Source organism: Elgaria multicarinata, chromosome 1 (genome assembly GCF_023053635.1).
Source record: "Elgaria multicarinata webbii isolate HBS135686 ecotype San Diego chromosome 1, rElgMul1.1.pri, whole genome shotgun sequence".
NCBI classification, from domain to species: domain Eukaryota; kingdom Metazoa; phylum Chordata; class Lepidosauria; order Squamata; family Anguidae; genus Elgaria; species Elgaria multicarinata.
In genome coordinates, this window is record NC_086171.1 from 162,580,729 (window position 1) to 162,603,047 (window position 22,319).

The window sequence follows — 22,319 nt, forward strand, 5'->3', positions numbered from 1 at the left end:
ACACCTGATGGTATCATCGAAAACAAGTTTGCCAGATCCTGGATAAATGGGATGAGGTCAAACAGCAAAACAAAAAATCAAGTTCTCAGCAACCAAAATTGTTTATGCGTGGTTAGGTAAGTCAATCAGCAATAGACATAGTACAAAGGGCTGTATCCAATGTTGTATCCAATCCATACTGACTTGCAGTGATGGGAGTTGTAGTCCAACACCTTTAGAGTGCACCAGGTTGGGGAAGGGCTGCTCTAAACAAAAAAAGAGAAGTAGGTGGCCCTAAGTTCATCAGTTTTCCACAAACCCACAGTCTTTTTTGCATATCATATTCTCCATCCTGTCCTCATGGTTTATCTGCTTTGGAAGAATGAGAATTTCACTTGCACTTTCTGGGTAAAAAATGGATGTGGCCTCCTTAGGGAGGATGTGGTGTTATGGCTTGTGAGCCTTAACTCCCTATTTCCCAGCTTTTTGGTGCTTGGTTGAAAACTGAAAAGCCTCAACGTTGTTTTGTAAACCGCAGGTTTTTTTGTTTAATAAATAATGTATAAGATGGCAAGTTGTGTAGTACTGTGGCAGCAACTTTTGTGGACAGGAAAGTACATTTACAACAGGGGTGGGCAACTTATGGGCAACACCCTCCAGATGTTTTGGCTTACAACTCCCATGAGTCCTAGTCAGCATAGCTAGTGGTGAGGGATGATGGGAGTTGTAAGTGAACACATCTGGAGGGCTACAAGTTGCCCACCCTTGATTTACAAGCTCCTTTATTCATAGAAATTCCTTCCCTGTTATTGCAAGAGTATTTGTCTCTGGCATTACACCGTGTACATGATTAGACCACTTGCATGTGCTATTAAAAGCACACACAGTGGCCAGTGGAATGTATGAATTGGCCCAAAGTTGGTCTTCAGCAGTTTCTCGACTGCCTGCTCAGCAGCTATTTCTAGCAGCCAAACCTGGAACTGATTCTGGTTGTGACCTATGCTGGATGATAGTCCTTGTTTGCTGTTCTTTCCCCAGTGAGTTTCGAGTAGAGTTTTGCTGAAGTCTGTCTTTGTGCCTTTCACAATGAAGTAGCGCTTATGCAGGCAAAGGGAAATGCGAGAACCACAGGGCGTGATTAATACAGGGAATCTAATCTTTCTCTTCACAACAATGGGGCCTTTTCTTCTCCACCTGCTGGGTTGCTGTGAAGAATTAGAATTAGTATTGAGGAATGTGTGTGAAATGCTCTTTGATTTTTAATAATTTGAAAATCATCTCTACCCTTTCTTAGTCCCAGGTCTTTTAGTTATATTATCATACTATTTCCATTCTAGACGGGATTCTTTCTGGCTGAGAGCATAACTTCAGAGAGGGAGAGTGGGAAAGAGAATACGATCTCTGTTTTTCTGCCTGCAGTCCCTATGACCACATTGAGAGACCTGGTGTTGATGTTATGTACTATAAATAGAATTATTTTTTGCAGAATGATAAAGCACTCTGTTAGTTGCAGATTAGGGTAGGATTAATCTGCAACTAACAGCTTGTGGCTGTTCAGACATTTTGGCCTACAGCTCCCATCAGCCCTAGCTAGCATTGCCAATGGTTAGGGATGATGGGAGTTATATGCCAAAAAATCTGGAGGGCCACTGGTTGCCTATCCCTGTAAAAAATACTTCTTTATTGTATACATGTGGTTGTGGGAACCTTCAGGCACTGCTACCTTAACACAGAGAAAATGAAAACTTTGTTCCTCCTTCTACCCACGTCACAGTGTGCATTTGGATATTGCTAAACCATGATGTAGCATGATATGAATAAGCTCAAGTGAGCCTTTGCCTCCTATCCTTCTGCTGCCATGACAACAAGGAGAAATTTCGAAGCTTTCGCCCCTTTTATACCGTAACTAGAGTTTGCTGTGTTGTCTGAATTGATAAACTGTTGTTAATGTTAGCAATGGAATGTGTGAAACAATTTTAAATCCTGGTCAGTTAGTGTTCTTTATTACTGCTGTTGTGAATAGTTACTCAATTGAATTGTTGGGGACTGTACTTTTTGTAGTTCCTTACTATTTGACCCCATTTGACTCCAGATGATGGTGATAATTAGGGGAAATGTCTGAGCAGAGAATTTTACAATTTATAGACAGGGAGCTGCAATTAGCATAGGATTGTAGAGGTACAGTAATTATTCTTTGCAGTAGCTATCTAGGAGATGGTTAGCCAACACTTATAAGTGATTTGGAAGTACCGAATAGACTCTTCCAGAGTAAAAGAAAACAGGTTTGCAGCTGAGCCTGTTCATATTAACTCATAAGTGGGCATAGGATTGCAGTTTGAGGATTACAAGGGACTGAATTTCAAGAGAGAAGTCCCAAGATAATTAAAAGACCCATGCAATTCATAGATTCATCACTGTCATCTTTGCTTTCCTGCTGCTTATTGTATTCATTCCCCCATGTATCAAAATCCATCCTACTTCATTCTAGTACCTGTCAATTTCCCCTCAAAGTATTTCCACTTTTTCTCCAGTTACAGAATAATTCTTAGTCATCATATAGTCTCTGATATTTGAAAATTAGTCAGCAGGTAATTGAACTAAAAGACTGGGAGGATAATCACAATGACTAGAAATTACTGGAATTTAGGAATGTCAATCACAATGTAATCCTGTTAGAGTGGTCTTGATAGCAGTTTGTGTTGTTTGTATTAATTTATGTGGCAATTTTAATATAAAAAGTGTGTTATCTTCATCATCATCATTACTGCAATCTTGCATGGAATGACACTGTAAGCAGAACACTTCATGTTATGGTGAATCAACAAACTGAGATGCAGATCTGCTGCAGGCCTTTTATTGAGTTCAAAGCTGGGGTGGGAGTTAAACCAATATCTTTTGGGCCTTAATCTAGTATTTTACCCACTAATCCACACACACTATTTCAAGTATTTCTCCATTTTTTTTCCTTCACTATAGGTTTACAAAGAACCTCTCCCCTGATAAAATCAACTTGAGCACACTCAAAGGGCAGGGACAGCTGACGAACCTGGAATTGGATGAAGAAGTTCTGCAGAATGTACTAGAATTGCCCACCTGGCTAGCCATTACACGAGTCTTTTGTAACAAGGCTTCCATCAGGGTGTGTTAAACTCCCATAAGTATCAGCAGAAAGTTTTGCAATATCAAAGACATTTCCTGTTCTGATCCTTTCCCAGCTTTTTTCTTTGATACGCATTGCAACTCTCATTGTAAGCTGCTCCGGCTTTGTACCCAAATCGCTAATCTTGCCATACGTGAGCTGTGAGATCTGCTGCAGTAACTGGCACAAAAGGATCAAGTTCTCAACCCCAGATGATGTAGAAATTACAAGCATTCTGGTTACATTCAAATTTAAGATTGGTGTTACTCTGTTAGACCTCACATCTGAAATTGTTCTGTTTAAATGCATAATTGCAGAGATTGTATTTCATAGTCACAGTTGCACATTTACATACAAAGCACAATGTTCTCTTTTTGAAAAAAATGCCCCAAGCTTTTTTTGGAGCAGGAAATTGATTTTTCAGTTGATGTAAGCGCGTAATCGTTTAAGCTCCATTAGGATTAAGCATAGTGACACAAACCTCATGCAAAATGGCTTAGAAGATTGTTAATAAAATGTGCAGCTTTGACAGAACCTGTTTCCTACAGTAGTGGCCCCATTAGATCTGCTACCTGCTGTATTTAATGCTCAGAGCTGTTTCTCATCTTCTTGATTTCTCACATGGGTATTAATATTTGCAACATTTTAGGAAATGTTTGCAAGTTGTAACATGAGAAGTTTCTGTTTCCATCTCATAACTTGAATGGAAAAGCCATTTCAGACATGGGATGACTGATAGTCTTTCTCTTTGACATTACCATTTACATATTTTCTGCATTTTGACATGGGTGTTGATATCCTTGCTGATAAATTAAGATGACCCTGTACAGATAACACGTTATGCCACAGTGGTTAGGCATTTTTAACTAAACATTATGGCTTAGCATGGTATGTGAACCATGACTTAGCATAGCATATGAACCTACTGGGTCTGTATTGTATTTCTGCATCTGATTAAATCAGCATAAAAGCTCACGGCACAATAAATCAGCTAGTCTAAAGAGCAAAACACTTTGTCCTTTAGCAAATCTCTTCATTTGTGTGCAGAGAGTATTTGATAAGGAATCATTTTGTCCTCAATAAGCTTGTATTCCCATGGAGCTACTTTTACAGTGTCACTTTCCAGAGCACGGGTTTACTTCAATTGATCCTATTAGTGTCACCCTGAATCTATTTAACCCTTGCAGTAGTTCCTGTTTATTTAACATCAGTTTTCTTGTTACAGATTCAGTGGACAAAACTGAAGACTCACCCAATCTGTCTGGTAATGACCTTGATTATCTCTTCTTTGTTAGTCAGAACTTGTAATTCTGGATTGTATTTAAAAAGAGAGCATTCATTTTTAATGCTGGAACATAAGGGCATGTAATCCTTCTGCTGTTGGTCAAATTGGTCTCAGCCTACGGCTGTTCCCAGATTACAATCTAAATTCACAAGTGTAGTCTTGTATAATTCCTACAATGAAAATTAAAATTTGGGAAGGAAAGAAAGAAACTTAACCTACTTGCAAAATATGATGATCTTCCCCCTAGGTTTTTGGCACTCCTGTATTTATTATTATTTATTTATTTATTTATTTATTTATATAGCACCATCAATGTACATGGTGCTGTACAGCGTAAAACAGTAAATAGCAAGACCCTGCCGCATAGGCTTACATTCTACTAAAATCATATTTATGAGTCTTTTGATGTTATAATGTTTCTTCTTGGGAGTGAATCTGGCTAGTTGCTCTTGCAACATATACCTAGTATGAAAAGGTTTTTATTCATATGTTTTAGTAAGCCAGATTCTAAACCACATCTGAGATAGTTAGCTTATGTATAATTTGCAATTAGATACAAGTATACAGGGTTGTTGTTTTTAACCGAAATGACTTTTGAAAACAGTTGTATGAAAGACAATTGTAACAAGACTATGGTGTTCAGTGGATTAATTTAAGATCTTTCATTTTCAGATCTAATATGAAAATATCTTCTGCTAGGGTTACTGATGGTTTTCAGGATGTGAATCTTAGTTGTGCTCAGCTTCTCATTTGCCCTAAACCTAGCCCCTTTTGGGATAGTAGCACTGCAGTTATTTTTCACATTCATGTGACAATCAGAAGGTAGGCAGCATGTACACTCCTGCCTAGAAGTGTCATGTAGGAATTTTGTAACATGTGAAGCAGCCCTAAATCTGCCCTCTGATAAAAATAACTCAAGGTGGAGCTGCGCGTAATCTCAACAAACATGTTTCCAAATCTGGTCTTTCTGGAATGAAGTCATTATACAAGGATGGCAGGGCGCTTCCAAGAGTGAATTACTGGGTGGGAGGGAAGGACCTTTTTTGTGTTTGGTAATGTTCACTAGCAGATGCCATCACCCCTAAAGCTGTTTCTTCTCTAGCTGGGTTTACATCCAGTTTTAGAGCTATACTAGGCAGAAGGAAAGAAAATCTTACAACAACCTGAAAAGAAATTTGCAGGGGAGAATCAACAGACAGCTTCCCTAGTTCTCGCCTGAAAATAGCCCTTAACCTTGTGTTAATGTTAAAAGGGAAACTTGGAAACCTCATGTTTCTCTTGGAATGTGCTGTTCTATCCTTACTGCTTCTACAAATCTCTATGAAATTACTGCATACTGTGGCTTTTTCTCAAGTTATTTAACAAAATTAAGATACAGCAGCTCTGAAACATGTCCACATCTATGGGCTTGGGAGGAACACTGACCAAAGTCATACAAGAGAGAAGAAGAGTGGGAAGCAACTCCAAAACCAGCAAAGTTAATAGATAGTGCAAGAGACATCACTATGCAGTAATTACTTGAAATGTACCACAATAAACGTGGTTTCCTACTACCTGTGGTGAGTTCCTCCTCTCCCACTTTCTTCTTTAAAAATATAGAGCCAATCACCCACTAGAATAAATAGTGCTGTTGCGAACTTGTATTTATGGACACAATGGGGGACAAACTGACAGTGTCTTTGTATGCGATATGCAAAGGCATACATGGCTCCTTTTATTCCTACATTCTGAAATGAGTAGTGACTTCTAGAGTGTAGGACAGTATATGGAACATGACATCTTGGGCCTTTGCCAGCAGTAATCTAACCTGAAAGATCTGATGAATTCCTTGTGAAGGATCAAGAGACTGCCAGGTGTGCTAGGAATTAATCCTGCAGTTTCAGAAGGAACTGAGGTATCTTAACCCACTAGGAAGCACTTCCTTCTTGATAATGACAACTTCTTGTCTCTCTTACTGTGTTCACAGTATTTGGATAAAGTTGAAGTGGAGATGCGAACATGTGAAGAGCCCCGGCCACCCAATGGACAGTCTCCCATTGCACTTGCTTCAGGACAAAGGTTAATAATTTATTCAAATTAATAATATTATTTACCAGTGTTTGCAATTGTAGTATTTTGTGTTATTTCTGTTTTCCCAGTTTAAATAATGTGGGGTCTGACTCCGTGATGCAAGTTTTTTGCATTTGAGTTTTGCTACCTGAAATATATCTGAAAGCCTGTCTGTCCTGTTACTTTGAACCGAATTCTTGTATTCATGCAAAGATGTATGTTCAGAATCAAATTCAGGGCAAGCTCCGCTTTTATATATATGACTTTGGTGCAGTAGCAGCCATTCTGTTCCCCTGACAGGGTACAAGGGTACAAGCGGCAACAGGCTCCTCTCTCTTGCCTTTGTAAATAGCAATTCCATGTCCATTTTGTCTACTGTTTTGTCCAGACCCTAACAAATATACCGCTTCCTCCTTGTATTTTGTCATTTTGAAAAAAAGAAATTGCATTTCTCCATTAAGTTAATCCAATTTTGCTACAATATTTTCTGGATGCAAATGTTTTTCTTTTAATGAAAAAATAGTGTTAAATAGAAAAGGCGTTTAATGGATTCTTACTACCCTTTATCCAAGTCTTTGTAAATATTTTCAGTGAATATTTCTAGAAATCTGGGATTGCTCACATCATGACAGCATAAATAACCAGTGAAAGTACATTGTTTAGCATATGCTGCTTATGTAAGTTTCTGGAGATAATTAGCCTATATTTCAAAGACATTGGACATTTTACTTCTATATTGCGTGACCCTCAGGTGTGATGGACTATAAGTCCAAGCATCCCCAGTCAGCGTGGCCATTGACCATGTTGCTTTGGGGATGCTGAAGTGCATCACATTGGGGAAAGCTGCAGTAATTCAAATAGTTGGTACTTAACATTTTGGTTGAGAGGTTCAGCAAGAGCCTATTTAAGGAGGTAACATGCTTCACAGGAAGCGTTTGGAAAGGTCTCTTCCTGTAACACTAATTAGAGGTAAGGAGACCAATAAGAAAGGTCAGGAATGCTTTTGGGAACACTGCTTTTGGGACTTGCTGAATAAATAGGCCTGTTAGCATGGCCGTGCTGACTGCGAATGATGGGAGTTGCAATCCAGTACATCTGCAGCAGCACCAGGTTAAGAAAGGCTGAAAGATGTAATAGGCTAGCTCTTGCTGGGTGTGGATGTTGGGACATGAATGGAAAAAAGTAATAAAAAAGAAGATCCATGTCCCTTCATGTTATGATTTCCAAATATAACATAAGAAATAAGATATAATATAGTTATACTATATTATGAAGGGCTTTTGTGGGGGAAGGGAGAAAATGTTTGCCCCATATTATTCCAGCCTTTCACACCCCAAATTTATATTAATATAATTTCTGCAGATACCACAATATGTTAGCTGTATCAGCTATGGTCCAGCTTTTCTGGCTTCTCTTCTGGACCTGACTTGAAAATGTTTTTATAATGTAGCAAGATTTGGTTGTCTTGTGGCATGATGTCCACTTTTAATACTCTAGTTAATGTTATTAATTATAGATTTGAATGGGACTCTAATCACCTAGCCACTTGCACTGAGCAAGATATGACACACCCAAACCAAACCAGCTATTTAATATACTAGAAAGAAATGCATTCTAGGATAAAACTAAAATATAATGTGTCATAATCACTGAGTAGGAGGAACCAGGATTCCTTGACATCCAAAGTGCATGTAGAGCCAATAAGCTTAACAAGTTAAATCTACAGAACTTGAACCACCAAATCAGTGCACCTCTAATTAATGTTACAGGAAGAGACCTTTCCAAACGCTTCCTGTGAAGCATGTTACCTCCTTAAACAGATTATAAACTTAACCTAAAGAAAAAATTCATATACAATAGCCAGTAAGCTCCTGAATATTCCAAGCAGACTTGCCACTTAAAATATCATAATAATTTACATTTCCTTGTAGCTCACCTGATGTGGAACCATCTTATCTTCAGGCAGTCTGGGTGTGATGGACCTTGTTTGCTTCCAATTTTTCTGACATGTTTTGTTCTGTATTGTGTGAGTCAATCTTTACATAGCTGAGGTATAGAAGATCCTCCCTTAGCACTCTGATTGAATAATTTAACTACCTGGTACTTTCCAGCCTTAGGATATTACAATACTATCTGTAGTATTTGGGTATTATGTTCAATACTTGATCTCTATGTGTGGACATTCAGAGAGAGAGAGATAGAGATGAATTGCTTACCTTTATTACTATTAAACATGAAATCTGTAACGGATGACAGGTCCACCTGACAGCCCTGCAAGGTAGGTTCCTGGACTAAATGTCCTGAACTCCCACGCAACCCATCACCCTAGCCTTGTCCACAACCGGGACGAGCCAGATGTTCGGGGAGTAACACACAGACACATTTAGGGACCAAAGCAAATTTATTGCAGTCACTAAAACTAATATGTAAGGCCTTGGTCGGTAAAAAGCCTCTTAAAAAGGGAAAGGGGAAGGGAAATTAGGAAAAGGGGGTGAGGTAGAAAGGTGAGGAAAAGCTCTAACACTTAGCCATTACCCCAATAAACAGTCATATGTCCCCACACCCAGCCGGAATGACAGCTGGCCTTCTCCAAGATACCCACACACTTTAAAACATAAAAAACCTCTCTAACTCTGGGCAACCCCCTCCTGGTTGCCTCGGACCTGATCTTCCCACTTGACATACACACGCACCACCAAGGAAGATGGAGGGTCTTCTTCATGGGGCTTTTTATCTCTTCTTTGGCCCTCCAACCCCATGACCCTTGTTAACCAACCGGTGCCTTTCCCAGGCTTCTGTCAACCCCTCCCCATAGGACGGGACCCACCTTCTTTTCCCACAGCTGAAACGAGTTAGCTTCCCAACCACCCTGATAACCTGCAGGTGCTGTGGTGGGAGTTACACAGGCTGTAGGCAGGAATGACCTTGACCAGCAGCTACCAGCTCTCTTCCACCCGAGCCTGGCACAGCAGATTTGGAACACAATAGAGCATATGTAGAAGGCAGACATCAAGATCACATAGCAACAACTCACAGGTTTGCACCCCTGTCCTTCACAAAATCATCATTGTTTACAAACCTTTCTCAATTAATATTAATTGGTTGCATCCAATCCCCTTCCCCACTGCAGCCCCCTTACATTCCCCCAAAATCTGTTCCAGAGGGTTTGGGGATTCTCTGGAGCAGATTTGGCAGGCATGCAGGGTGGGGGTGGGGACGGAGAGCAAGGATAAATCCCCTTTGGTGACGTTGGATTTAAGACAAAATGTTCAAACATGCAGATCCTACATAATTTCATATTATTAATGGATGGGGGGAATCTAATATGTATTTGATGTAGGGCTGGAATAAACATGGAGTTCACCTCCAGTTTGAGAATCTGCTGGATTTAATGCCTGCTCTATGATGCTTAGCATAAATCTGCCACATAACAGTGTTATGTGGTATACTGATAGGCTCAGCTAAAGCTTTCTGCTCTATTAAAAGCGATTTCCTTCCTTACAGCGAATATGGCTTTGCTGAGAAGGTAGTGGAGGGAATGTTTATTGTTGTCAACTCAATTACCATCAAGATCCACTCCAAAGCCTTCCATGCTTCTTTTGAACTGTGGCAGCTTCAAGGATACAGTGTCAACCCTAACTGGCAGCAAAGTGACCTACGCTTTACCCGTATCACTGATTCACATAGGGGAGAGGTAAGACTGTAAGCAGATGACCTTTTATTTAAGGTCTCTTCAGTAGACCTGCAAGGATTTGTAGATTTGGGATCTTTACTGAATGCTTGTGAAGTTACAGTATGGATACAGTATGGATGCTCAGTGAACCCTTTCTCAGTCTCTACACTGTCGTTTTCTGTGACCAAAGTAACTGTGAGTCATTGCTCTATTACTAATGTTTGCCACGTTTTGAAACAATGTGTGGTGCTGAGAGTTATATCGTTTTTTTCCTATTAGAGTCCAAACACGATGTTTAGAAGTTCAGAATCTTTCCCTTTTTTGTCTTTCTGCCTCTCTTTTCCCTCTGAGTAGGTTTTAACCTTTAAAGAACTCACCTGGCAGACACTTCGGATAGAAGCAGATGCTACAGAAAATGGAGATCAAGAACCTATTACCACTCCCCTAAGACTTATTACCAACCAGGGCAGAATCCAAATATCTCTTAAGAGAAAAGTGAGTATATTCTCTGCTGGAAAATGTGGTTGGATGGAATATCTAATATGTTTCGTTTAGAGTTCATATAACATTCTTGTAGTACACTTTGGCCTTCTACTAAAAATCAGAGATCTTAAATTCTTTGCACATTCTAGAGCTAGAAAATCCACATTCTGCAGCTGGAATAAATTACTCAAAATTGCATTTTAAAAATCTATACTTACTCATACCTACAGAATTTAAGGCATTACTGGGGTGTTCCATGAGTTTTATCTCAAGCTAGCGTGGTAGGAGGATTCATAGAACACTAGTATAAAGCCCATGCTGCCATGGGCGCTAGTAATCTTGCCCCTTTTCCGCTTTTTTGCACCTCATTCCCCTCACCATAGAGGTGTTCATGAATAATGTGAATGTGGCTCAGGCATGGGGATTCCCCCCTCAAAAATTTGTGTGTGGTGCAGCCCCACCGCTCCCCCTCCCCAGTTGGCTATGTCCATCTCCTTCCCTCTCCCCTCTGGCAGAGACAACCTAATGGCGTGGCTGCAACCATGGCCCACTTTCATGCCGCACTGAGTGGCCAAGCACAACTGTTTGTCATCCTGCTGGCAGAGGGGCAGCCCTGCTTCTCTGCCAGTTCAAAGGTCAAGCTTTAATTGCTATTAAAGCTTGAGCTTTGAACTTTTTCAAACTTTCAAAATTTTCTGCGCATCTACGCTGCTCAAGCTTCAATTTAAAACAAAAATGAGCAAAATTGGTCTGGTGGATCTTGAGTAATAAGCCTTACCATATTCTTATGTAAGATTAGAGTGTGTAGAAGCAGAGGGTTAGGAATTTGGAGCTGTGCTCAGGGCAGAAATCACACCTCTACTTCCTAGGCATTTAGTGGAAAATATACTTAAGTGGTTGTTGTTTTACATTAGATTTAAAAATAAAAACACAGTTTATCAAGTTTCTTTCATGTTCTCCATGTCCTGCCTTGCAGGCCCTCTTTTAAACATTGGTGTGGTGTATTGCTGTGCAGATACCAAGCATCTCCTAAAAATAATTTATTCTTAATTCGCATACATAGGGTAGCTTGCTCATTTACAAATTGGCACAATACGATGAGTGCTGAAAAACTCACAGAGGCTGGCTTTGCACAACAAAACAACCCATCACAGGTAGTTAGCCACCTTGAGGTACTGGTTCCTCTCTATTCAGCCCTGGTTTGGCCTCATCTAGAGTATTGTGTCCAGTTCTGGGCACCACACTTCAAGAAGGACGCAGACAAGCTGGAGTGTGTTCAGAGGAGGGCAACCAGGATGATCGGGGGTCTGGAAAGAAAGCCCTATGAAAAGAGACTGAAACAACTGGGCATGTTTAGCCTGGAGAAGAGAAGATTGAGGGGAGACATGATAGCACTCTTCAAGTACTTGAAAGGTTGTCACACAGAGCAAGGCCAGGATCTCTTCTCGATCCTCCCAGAGTGCAGGACACGGAATAACGGGCTCAAGTTACAGGAAGTCAGATTCTGGCTGGACATCAGGAAAAACTTCCTGACTCTTAGAGCAGTACGACAATGGAATCAGTTACCTAGGAAGGTTGTGGGCTCTCCCACACTAGAGGCCTTCAAGAGGCGGTTGGACAACCATCTGTCAAGTATGCTGTAGGGCGGATTCCTGCATTGAGCAGGGGGTTGGACTCAATGGCCTTTTAGGCCCCTTCCAACTCTACTATTCTATGAGTCTATGAATTGTTGAACCCAGACTGTTTCCTGCTGGGTGGCTTATTTTGAGGCAATAAGCCACCCTGACTACTCATGGCTTCTTCTAGGGGTTATTCGACCCATTATTGGTTGGCATGTCATGTGAATCTGGCAGAGCCATTTCATCATGGGTTGCGGGAATTGTCCAGTGAGTCGCTCAGCAAGAGTGGGAAAATCTCTACATGCTGCCTCAAGCCTTCCTCACTGCCTTTCCAATGATGCTCAAATAGCATTTCAGGAGGGCTGTTACATGTTAACCAACCGCTTTTTTTATGAACCCAGGAAATTTCCCCCAGTCTGTCAGTACCATAGTCAGTGTCATCATCTTTCCCCTTCGGCTCCTGCCCCTTGCTGCTTGACACTTCCCCCTAACTTTCACCAGATATTGCCCCCCCCCCCACACACACACACTTTTGCTGCACTTACGCCTCTCAGTTTGGCGCTTCTATTGTGGGCTGAATTATACAAGGACATTTATAAGGCAAGGCTAACACATATTGGACAGGCAAAAGTGTGCTCTTGTGCACTTGCAAAAGACAAACCAAAAAGAAGAAGTGTTAAGCACCCTGTCCACCCACCCACTTTTTTAGAAGCTGGGGAAAGAAAGGGGGGTACTGACTGGAGCAAAGACAGGACAGGGAGCAAGACACGTTTTGGTGCAAAGGACACTGGGATACCAGCTGGAGGACTGAGGGGAAAGGAGTGGGAGAACAACCCATGGTGAGCCTGATCCTCCGTCACGTGCATCATGGATTGTTCCGTGAACAACCTACATTGCATAGCTCATTCTCAGGGTGGATTAATGTGCCATGCAAATCCGCCCAGTGTTTTATTTTAAAACACTGTTATGTTTAACAGTGCATCTTGCACTTCTTTGTTCAGATAAGAGCTTTGAGCATGATGAAAACTATAACTGACCAAATATCTAGGAATTATACAATTAGCTGAAAGTATAGCCTGCCTTCCAATGTTGTTAGCGTTTGCTGTCCCTAGAAAACCTTTTAACCATATCTGTGATTCATTTCCCGACAGCAATGGGGGTAAATGCTTTTGGGCCATTTCTTTATGCTAAAATTCCTCTGTTTATGGGACAGACGAAAGATTGCAATGTGGTGGCATCCAAACTCATGTTCCTCCTTGATGATCTGCTGTGGGTACTGACTGACTCTCAGTTGAAGGCAATGATGAAGTATGCAGAGTCCTTGAGTGAAGCCATGGAAAAATCAGCCCAGCAGAGGAAAAGTATGGCCCTTGATCCTGTCCAGGTATGCAGCCCTTGCACACATGTCTCTTACGTTGTGTAATGGCAGCTCAGCAAAAACTGTGAAGAGGTTTATAGTAGATGTAATATGTTCTGCCTCTGTTGGATTGTTGCCCTTTGGTTTTCACATAGGGGCCACCAGAGAAATACTGCCGCCTAGGGAACATATACAGCAGATAGGCTGCTCATTGGACAGTGAGCATGTCTTTTCATAATCATGCATCTATCTTAATTTTTGATCTTCACTTGTCTCCTTGCAAATGATTTTTTAAAATATAAAATAGATACTATCCTTCCACTGCTTTAATGCATTGTTTTCTTTTGTACTTTTTCTCTTTTCTCTATTTAAATCACTAATTAAATTGCACTAACTTGATGCCAAGATAGCATATGTACTCTCCTATTAGGATACAATTTTATTTTCTGTAGTATCTTTCAAACTAACTGCCTACAGAATTTTGGCTAAGTAAGTGTAATGCTTTGGAAATGCTATGACAAGAAAAAATTGTTTTTACAGGTGGTAAGAGGTTCAGAGGCGGTAGCATGGTATTCATACTGATGAAATTCAGAAGAGTGGTACATAGGGGCTTGCATTATGACATACATAATGGTTTGAACACAAATTAGCTGTTCTGTGAATGGAAGGGCTCCTTCTGTTCATGGAATTCATCGCAATCCAGTGGAGGCTCCTTGCTAACGGTGCGAGGAGGCCATGTTTGTCCTTTCCTCCTTCCCCTTGCAGCTCCCTGAATTTTCTTCTCATGCTGCTCCCTCAGCCCTCCAGAGTGCCCCATCTGGAGGCATAGGGTCTGCAGGGGGGAAAAGGAATCACAAAGATTGCCTGCTCCCTTCCTCCAGTGTGAACAAAACTTTGCTAAGAACTACTCTGGTTCCAACCCAATGGGATGGGTTTCAGAGGTACCTCTTGGTATGTGGAAGATTTCTGCTCACAGAAGAGCTGTGTTGCACAAAAAAGCGAACATAAATCTTAAGATATTGAGCTCCATCACACCAGCGATTTATCACACTCTCGCCATGCCTGGTATGTGGTTTTGCAGTGGGGCACTCACATGACATCATCCCTGTCCTGTACTGTTCTCGCTTCTTCCCCTCCCTTTTCCATCTTATTTTGGAGCAAGAAAAGTCTGTGAAATAAAGCCACTCCTCTCTCCCATGTATTGCTGTCCTTGCGCTATATTGGACCATTCCGTTTTTTGTTGGGGCGTGTCTCGCTGATGAAAGAGGAGGATGGGGCCCCAGATGAACTCCCCGCACAGATCGCACCAGGTCGGCTCAAAGCGTGCCCCTCGCCCAGCTCCTCAGTCAGTTTGGGAGTAGCTCCGGCTACTCAGGAGGCAGATCTGGTGCATGCTGGTTCATGGTCCCCTCCTGGGCCAAGGCTGTTAGCGAGGAAAGGGCTTGGAGACCATCAGGGGCACAGAAACATTTCCACCCCTCCTGCATTGCTCAGAAGTCTGAGCACAACCAGAACCTATCTACCTATTGTACTACATAAACTTTTAGGCAACCTCTTGCACAAGTGCTTGAGGGTCAGTGTCGTATCCCTCCCTTGATATCCCTTCCAAGAGGCTATGGATACATGTTTTGTGTTTAAGATGAACTTTATCCTTTCATTTCAAACCTTACCCCTTAAACACTTAGAGCCCAGTTCAAGGAAATAGTGCTTTTCCTACCATTCTATGACCACTCTGAGTACTGCTGCCACCATATCTTCCCAATATTATACCTTTTGTTTCACTTTGAGACTGCCTTGAATGATAGATGCAACACAGTAGATTGATGAACAAAAATAAATGATTATTTTTATTAAAACTTTTAAATGGTAGATAAGATTATTAGGGTGTGTTTTAAAAAAGTTACTGTTTCCTTTTTATAATACTTAGTCTATTCTCAACTCCTCCTTCAATCTCTGACCCGCAAATAAATAGCCCATCCGTGCAATCTCTGACACTAACTAATTGACCACAGACTCTCCTCTTTTTAAACCTCTGTCACTTCATGCCCTCCACCAATCAGCCACCAGCGCACCAACATTCCATTCAATCTCTTCCCCCTCCCACTATTCACACTACAAAATTAACCTTGACAACATTACTATATATATACACATACCAACCTGTAAAATACATTATATCACATAACCAGGTATCACAGACAGCACTAGGAGTTATTTTTCTTTCACTCATGGTCTTTGTCTCCAATCCATTTTGCTTCAACCATATTCTTGAAACACTTATTCCAAAGTGGGTGAGTCACAATACCCATATTTTCCATATTACAAATGAAGATGCAGGTATGATTACACAGTAGAACTACAACAATACCCCAGGTTCCTGAATTTCTAGTCTGGCTCTATGTGGAGTCATCTTCACTGTCTGATTTAAATATTTATTTATTTTATTATTTATTTAGAGTATTTTTATCCCGCACCTCAGCCAAAAGGCTCTCGGAGCGGCTTACAATGTATCAATAAAGAAGACAGTCCCTACCCTCAGGCTTACATTCTAAAAAAAAGACGTGACACACAAGGAAAAGTGGATGGGGAGGGAAGAGGGAGAAAATAAAAATAAATTAAGGAGACTGTTTAGGCTGGTGGGAAGGCCCTGCTCCATCCTCTCATCTCCCAATGGAGGGGCAAACCAACAGCTCCTTCTTTCCCACAAGGTGAAGATGTTAGCCCTGGGGGGGGGGGGGGCAACTGAAGCAGGCTCCGATGGTGCCTGCCTGCTCCAGTCTCCCTCGCATCTTCTTCCCCACAGGGTGAAGATGGCAGTTAGCCCTGGGGGGGGGGGGGGTTCCAACTGAAGCAGGCCCCGATGGTGCCTGCCTGCTCCAGTCTCCCTCGCATCTTCTTCCCCACAGGGTGAAGACGGCAGTTAGCCCTGTGGGGGGGGGGGGTTTCCAACTGAAGCAGGCTCCGATGGTGCCTGCCTGCTCCAGTCTCCCTCGCATCTTCTTCCCCACAGGGTGAAGATGGCAGTTAGCCCTGTGGGGGGGGGGGGTTTCCAACTGAAGCAGGCTCCGATGGTGCCTGCCTGCTCCAGTCTCCCTCGCATCTTCTTCCCCACAGGGTGAAGATGGCAGTTAGCCCTGTGGGGGGGGGGGGGGTTTCCAACTGAAGCAGGCTCCGATGGTGCCTGCCTGCTCCAGTCTCCCTCGCATCTTCTTCCCCACAGGGTGAAGATGGCAGTTAGCCCTGTGGGGGGGGGGGGGTTTCCAACTGAAGCAGGCTCCGATGGTGCCTGCCTGCTCCAGTCTCCCTCGCATCTTCTTCCCCACAGGGTGAAGATGGCAGTTAGCCCTGGGGGGGGGGGGGTTTCCAACTGAAGCAGGCCCCGATGGTGCCTGCCTGCTCCAGTCTCCCTCGCATCTTCTTCCCCACAGGGTGAAGACGGCAGTTAGCCCTGGGGGGGGGGGGGTCCAACTGAAGCAGGCCCCGATGGTGCCTGCCTGCTCCAGTCTCCCTCGCATCTTCTTCCCCACAGGGTGAAGATGGCAGTTAGCCCTGTGGGGGGGGGGTTTCCAACTGAAGCAGGCTCCGATGGTGCCTGCCTGCTCCAGTCTCCCTCGCATCTTCTTCCCCACAGGGTGAAGATGGCAGTTAGCCCTGTGGGGGGGGGGGGTTTCCAACTGAAGCAGGCTCCGATGGTGCCTGCCTGCTCCAGTCTCCCTCGCATCTTCTTCCCCACAGGGTGAAGATGGCAGTTAGCCCTGTGGGGGGGGGTTTCCAACTGAAGCAGGCTCCGATGGTGCCTGCCTGCTCCAGTCTCCCTCGCATCTTCTTCCCCACAGGGTGAAGATGGCAGTTAGCCCTGTGGGGGGGGGGGTTTCCAACTGAAGCAGGCTCCGATGGTGCCTGCCTGCTCCAGTCTCCCTCGCATCTTCTTCCCCACAGGGTGAAGATGGCAGTTAGCCCTGTGTGGGGGGGGTTTTCCAACTGAAGCAGGCCCCGATGGTGCCTGCCTGCTCCAGTCTCCCTCGCAAATGAGACACTGCAGTCTATTAATGCTTTTCAAAGCCTCACCCCACCCCACTCCCACAGTATGAACACCACCATTCGGGGTCTTTTATTGCAATCTGTTTTCCATTGTGTTTTTTTGGTTCTGCATGGGTATATTTAGGTTTAATTTCTTTCTCTGTGTTATAGATTACACCTCCTGCGCCAAGTGCTCAACAGTCCTGGTCCCAGACATTTGGGAGCAGCCACAAAGCGATCAGCCAGTACTTTGAGAAACATGACATGAAAGAGTCTTCCTATCACCTTCTCATTTCCCGGCTGGACCTTCACATCTGTGATGACAGTCACACTCGAGAGACAGGTACCCAATCCTAAACTGAGATTGGGAGGTTAGAAAAGAATCATTTTTGTGTGGTGGTGGTGGTGGTTGCTTTTCAGAATTTTAAACTTCTGTTTTTCAACATGTTTTCCCCCTTTCTCTCTCTCTCTCACCCACCCCATCCTTTTCTCATGAGTTCATTTGTTTCAGGATTTTAATTTTGTAATTGTAAAGTTTTAAAATGATACTTTATGAATGTTGCAAGCCCCTTTGGGGAGTCTAGTGAAAAAGCAGGATACAAATCTAAATAAAAACCAGATGACGAAGGACTTTTAGTGAGCATCACTATGCATTTGTTCTTGGCTCTTACAATTAAGACAGAAATTAAGCAGCTCAGTTTTAATGTGTTACAGCACAGGAGTATCTGTGCTAAATACTCAGGGTAGAACACACATTATGAGGAAAACGTGAGGGTCACAAACCTGTGTTTTTCTCACAAGGCAAATGTGGAAGTCAGGAGCACTTTCAGAGGGAAACTGGGGGTGGACAGGGTGCTTACCTTTCTTCTTAACCGCTGATTCTCCTCTGCGGATGCCCTGTCCCCAATCATTTTTAATAATTTCTCACCTAGCCTTAGTTGGGCTTTGAAGCCATAAATATATCAGGGTGGGGGAACTGTAAGGAAGTCCTCTCTTGCCCACTGATTCTTCCTTTAAAATGATCCCTCTGCCCCTGTGTTTGTGTTCTTAGGAAATGCAGGTTTTGGAATCTGTATTTGCTGAGGTAATGTATAAATCTACCCTGAGGTTTGTTTAGAGCTGAAGTAACCAGACTGGTTTGAATAGTTTTCTGAGGTCATTGGTGGAAGTTGAAAAATCGTTTAGATAAGCAAACAGAACAGATCCTGGGAATGGTTTCAGTTTATCTTATTGAAAAGAACTTGGCCCTTTCAAATTTCTTTGGTCCCTAATGTCTTTGGAAATCTGAAAAAAATCTGGAGTAATTCAACTAAATAATTTATCCTGGTTAGCCCCTGGGAGAACTTTCACTATGTTCTCTGGTGATATTTCTCTCATTTTAAAATGCTTGAAGCATTTGAGGTTTTGCCTTCTTGGGGGAACCATCTTGCTATTAAAGAGGTTTTCCCCCTGCTAATTCTGGTTTTTGTTCTTCATAGGTTTAATCATAGGTGTGAGTGCTTGTCATTTGCAGTCACTACTGTTGTTACTATATAACCCTTCTCCCTATATCGTTGACAGACTCTTCATCATTAGAACAATATATCTAACAGAGTTCTTTTCCCTGTTGTTTCTTGAGCCTTCTACCAATTTGTTTTCTTTGTTTTGTTTTGTAAAATTAGAGTGCATGTTGAAGTGTTGTCAGGACCAGTGACAACAGTTTAGATTTTCGTGAGACTAAGAGACTATTCCTTTATTTCATTCTGGATATTCGTACAATGCCCTTCAAAACGTTTTCCTAAAATAATTTACAGTAAAATATTGTAACACAACATACAATGGGTTGGATCCAGAATCTGCCTTCCGGGGGAGGGTGGACTGCCTGAGTTGTGGGGGATCCCTCCTCCTCCTCCCCACATGCATACACCACAGCGCACCTCACTCAGCAGGTTCTCCTGACTGTCTGTGCAGCATTTTCAGGAGGCTGGAGAGGCTGCTGCGGGAAGGAAGGGGTGGGGAAGTCCACTTCCACCACTGTGGTTGATTCAACATAAATCTGGATGCCTTGCAGGCTTTGAAAATATTTTACTGTAACACATACATGTAGGGATTATTCACCCCTTTAGAGAACTGTACTCTGCACTGAAGAAGAATCTAATAGTACCCAATAACTGAAAACTATGTACTAATCAGTTAAGGTGTCCTACCAGCATGTAACTCTGTCCTCTTATCAGAAGATAGGCAAATAGTTTTCTGCTTAAGCAAGCATACTTAAATCTATGAATTTTCATGGAAAGCTGTTGATGTAGCATCCTTATGTTTTATCGTTATTTAAATATATGATTTTATTACATTATTAGCTACATGGTGTCAAATATTTCTTGGCATTTTCAGTTTCATTGTCATGGATAAGAAGCCTAAACATAAGGTACTTCCACACAAGGCATTTAGTTGTGGAGTTGCTGTGCTTCATTCGCTTGCTTTATGCAAGGCATCTATACAACAGCATCACTCAATCAACCTTTGTCATTCTGTGTTTTCCCTCCAGTTCTGTAGGGCAATCTCTGCAGGTGTAGACACCCATGCCATAACACTGGGTGGTTTAAAAATGTAATAAATAAATAAATAAATCTTTTTAAAGGGGAAGAGTTTCAATGTGCGAGTGAAGTATTGAGCAGGTGGACCTATCACCACCCACCACAACTTCACTATTGCTTTTCCATCTGGTACCATGTTATCATCCTATTTCTTTTTTCGTTAAACAATTACCCATCTTTTAATTAGCACTAAAATGTTTTTCAGCTATATATTTTTTTAAAAAGAGCATTATAGCAGTATTTTTTTAAAAAAATGATTTAAAAAAAATGCTATCACCATTGATTTTTATCACGGCGAAGAAAGGCTTCACCCCTGAAAAGATCTGGACAGGGCCAAAGGCTCAGCCCCAGCAAAGTCCTTTAGGGAAATAGGGTCCTTTCTGGGTGGGGGCCTTTGCTCCTCAACCCCCATTTTCAGGGATGCAGCCTTTTAACCCATTAATGCAAATTAGTTAAGACATTTTACCTGTGTATTTTGTTCTAATTTAAATACTGCCATTTTAAAACACAGATGTTAAAGCACTTTGCTTTTCGACACTACATGGCCAGTAATCATAATCAAACTTAAATGAATAAGCACTTCGTTGCTAATTTTTTTAAAAAATAAGGATCCCTTGGGAATTATATATATTTTTAAAAATGGCTGCTCAGATGAATGCCACCTACATGGTTCATTTCTGATTCTCCTCAATAAGATCACGTATATAGCAGGCACAATTTGAACTTTTTTATTCCATTTTACCATAGGTGCTTCCAAACATGGAATAATGGGAGGGGCAATGCAGCTAACTTTTCGGAGGATGGCCTTTGACTATTACCCTTTCCACTGGGCAGGTAAGGACATTATAAGTCTTATTTGTAACTGAAACAGAGTTAGGGTGCAATCCTATTGGGATAGCTGTAAATTGGGGGCTTACAGCCATCCAATGCAGAGTAGAAGAAGCAGCAGAGGCAAGCTTCGCCCCTGTTCTCCTCCCAGTCTGTATTTTGTCTAGACGGGCTTTTCGCCCATCTAGCTGGGGTGTGTTGCAGCAGGAAGAAACGAGGCTGGGGAGGCCTGAGGATACATCATAAGCTGGCCTCACCAGTCCCCTCCCCTCCCTGCCTATAGGCATGCAACCTTTCCTTACTTGCCATCATCACATTTTGCGAACTCAGAAGGGCAGCCAGCACAGTTCTCTCTGCACCAGTGGGGAGTGGGAGGGGAGATAGGATTCCTGGGTCTGGTGTTAGAGCACTGTTTCTGACCTCAGATCTAGGAATCTGAAATGTCCTGTAGTCATCTGTATAGAAATTAATGAATTTCTATACAGATGACTATATTTTAAAATACCTCTAAGTGCTTTACAAGAAAATGGAATATATTAAATTGTAATGACTAAAGATAGTCTACCTTCGCTTCATATTGTTATTGAGATACTCCAGTAAGCGCTGATCCAGTACCAACAATATTCTGTCCCCACCAAGTGGACTGGGGAGGGGGAGAAGTGAAGGTGCACAAAGGAGATGTGTGGAAAGGGAGAGCCTTTCTCCCTGAAGTTACGTATTTCTTTTGAAGTAGGGCTGCGTGTATGGCCTGGTGCAGAGGTTGCACTAACTGGAGCACATAGCTCTCAAGGATATGTGTTTATTTGTTTATTTAAAGTTAAAATATAAAAGAACTTATAATATAGAGGGAAGAATGATGTTGCTCTTTGCTGGCGAGATTAACCACTAAGTAAACTCTAGCAATTGTGGAACAACATTTCCCACAGCAGTATGTCGTGCATCCAGAGTTGGACAAATAGGTTTTCCCACAGCAGGAGGTCAACGTGAAGGGAAAATTGAGCACCACAAATTAGTAACAAATGTACATAAGATGCAGTGAGGAGCTGATATGCGGGAATAGCTTTGAAAATATTTCTGGTTTGAAACCCAAGTGGCAAGATTTGTTCAGGTATATGATGGGTGATACCGAAAGGAGAATATCATACGTAAATGAACTCTCCTATCTGAAAACGTAGCTGTACATTGAACAAGAAAAATAATCTTTAGCTTGGCTTGTTTGAGAAAGGTGGTCCAAATTAGAGAACATTTAAAGAATGGATGATTGAAAAGAAGCTGCAAGAGTGATGTTGCAAGTATAAAGCCACTGTTTTA

The 22,319-nt window shown here is 42.1% G+C and overlaps 1 protein-coding gene across 1 annotated transcript in view; it reads left to right on the plus strand.

The window, feature by feature from the left end:
- Positions 1 to 22,319, plus strand: part of BLTP3A (bridge-like lipid transfer protein family member 3A) — a 60,274-nt gene that overhangs the window by 16,080 nt on the left and 21,875 nt on the right. The window contains exons 2-9 of the mRNA XM_063141465.1: positions 2,956 to 3,118; positions 4,344 to 4,382; positions 6,370 to 6,461; positions 9,957 to 10,146; positions 10,480 to 10,620; positions 13,441 to 13,611; positions 17,776 to 17,947; positions 20,928 to 21,014. Coding sequence (XP_062997535.1) covers positions 2,956 to 3,118; positions 4,344 to 4,382; positions 6,370 to 6,461; positions 9,957 to 10,146; positions 10,480 to 10,620; positions 13,441 to 13,611; positions 17,776 to 17,947; positions 20,928 to 21,014 — 1,055 coding nt within the window. The remainder of the gene's footprint in view (positions 1 to 2,955; positions 3,119 to 4,343; positions 4,383 to 6,369; positions 6,462 to 9,956; positions 10,147 to 10,479; positions 10,621 to 13,440; positions 13,612 to 17,775; positions 17,948 to 20,927; positions 21,015 to 22,319) is intronic.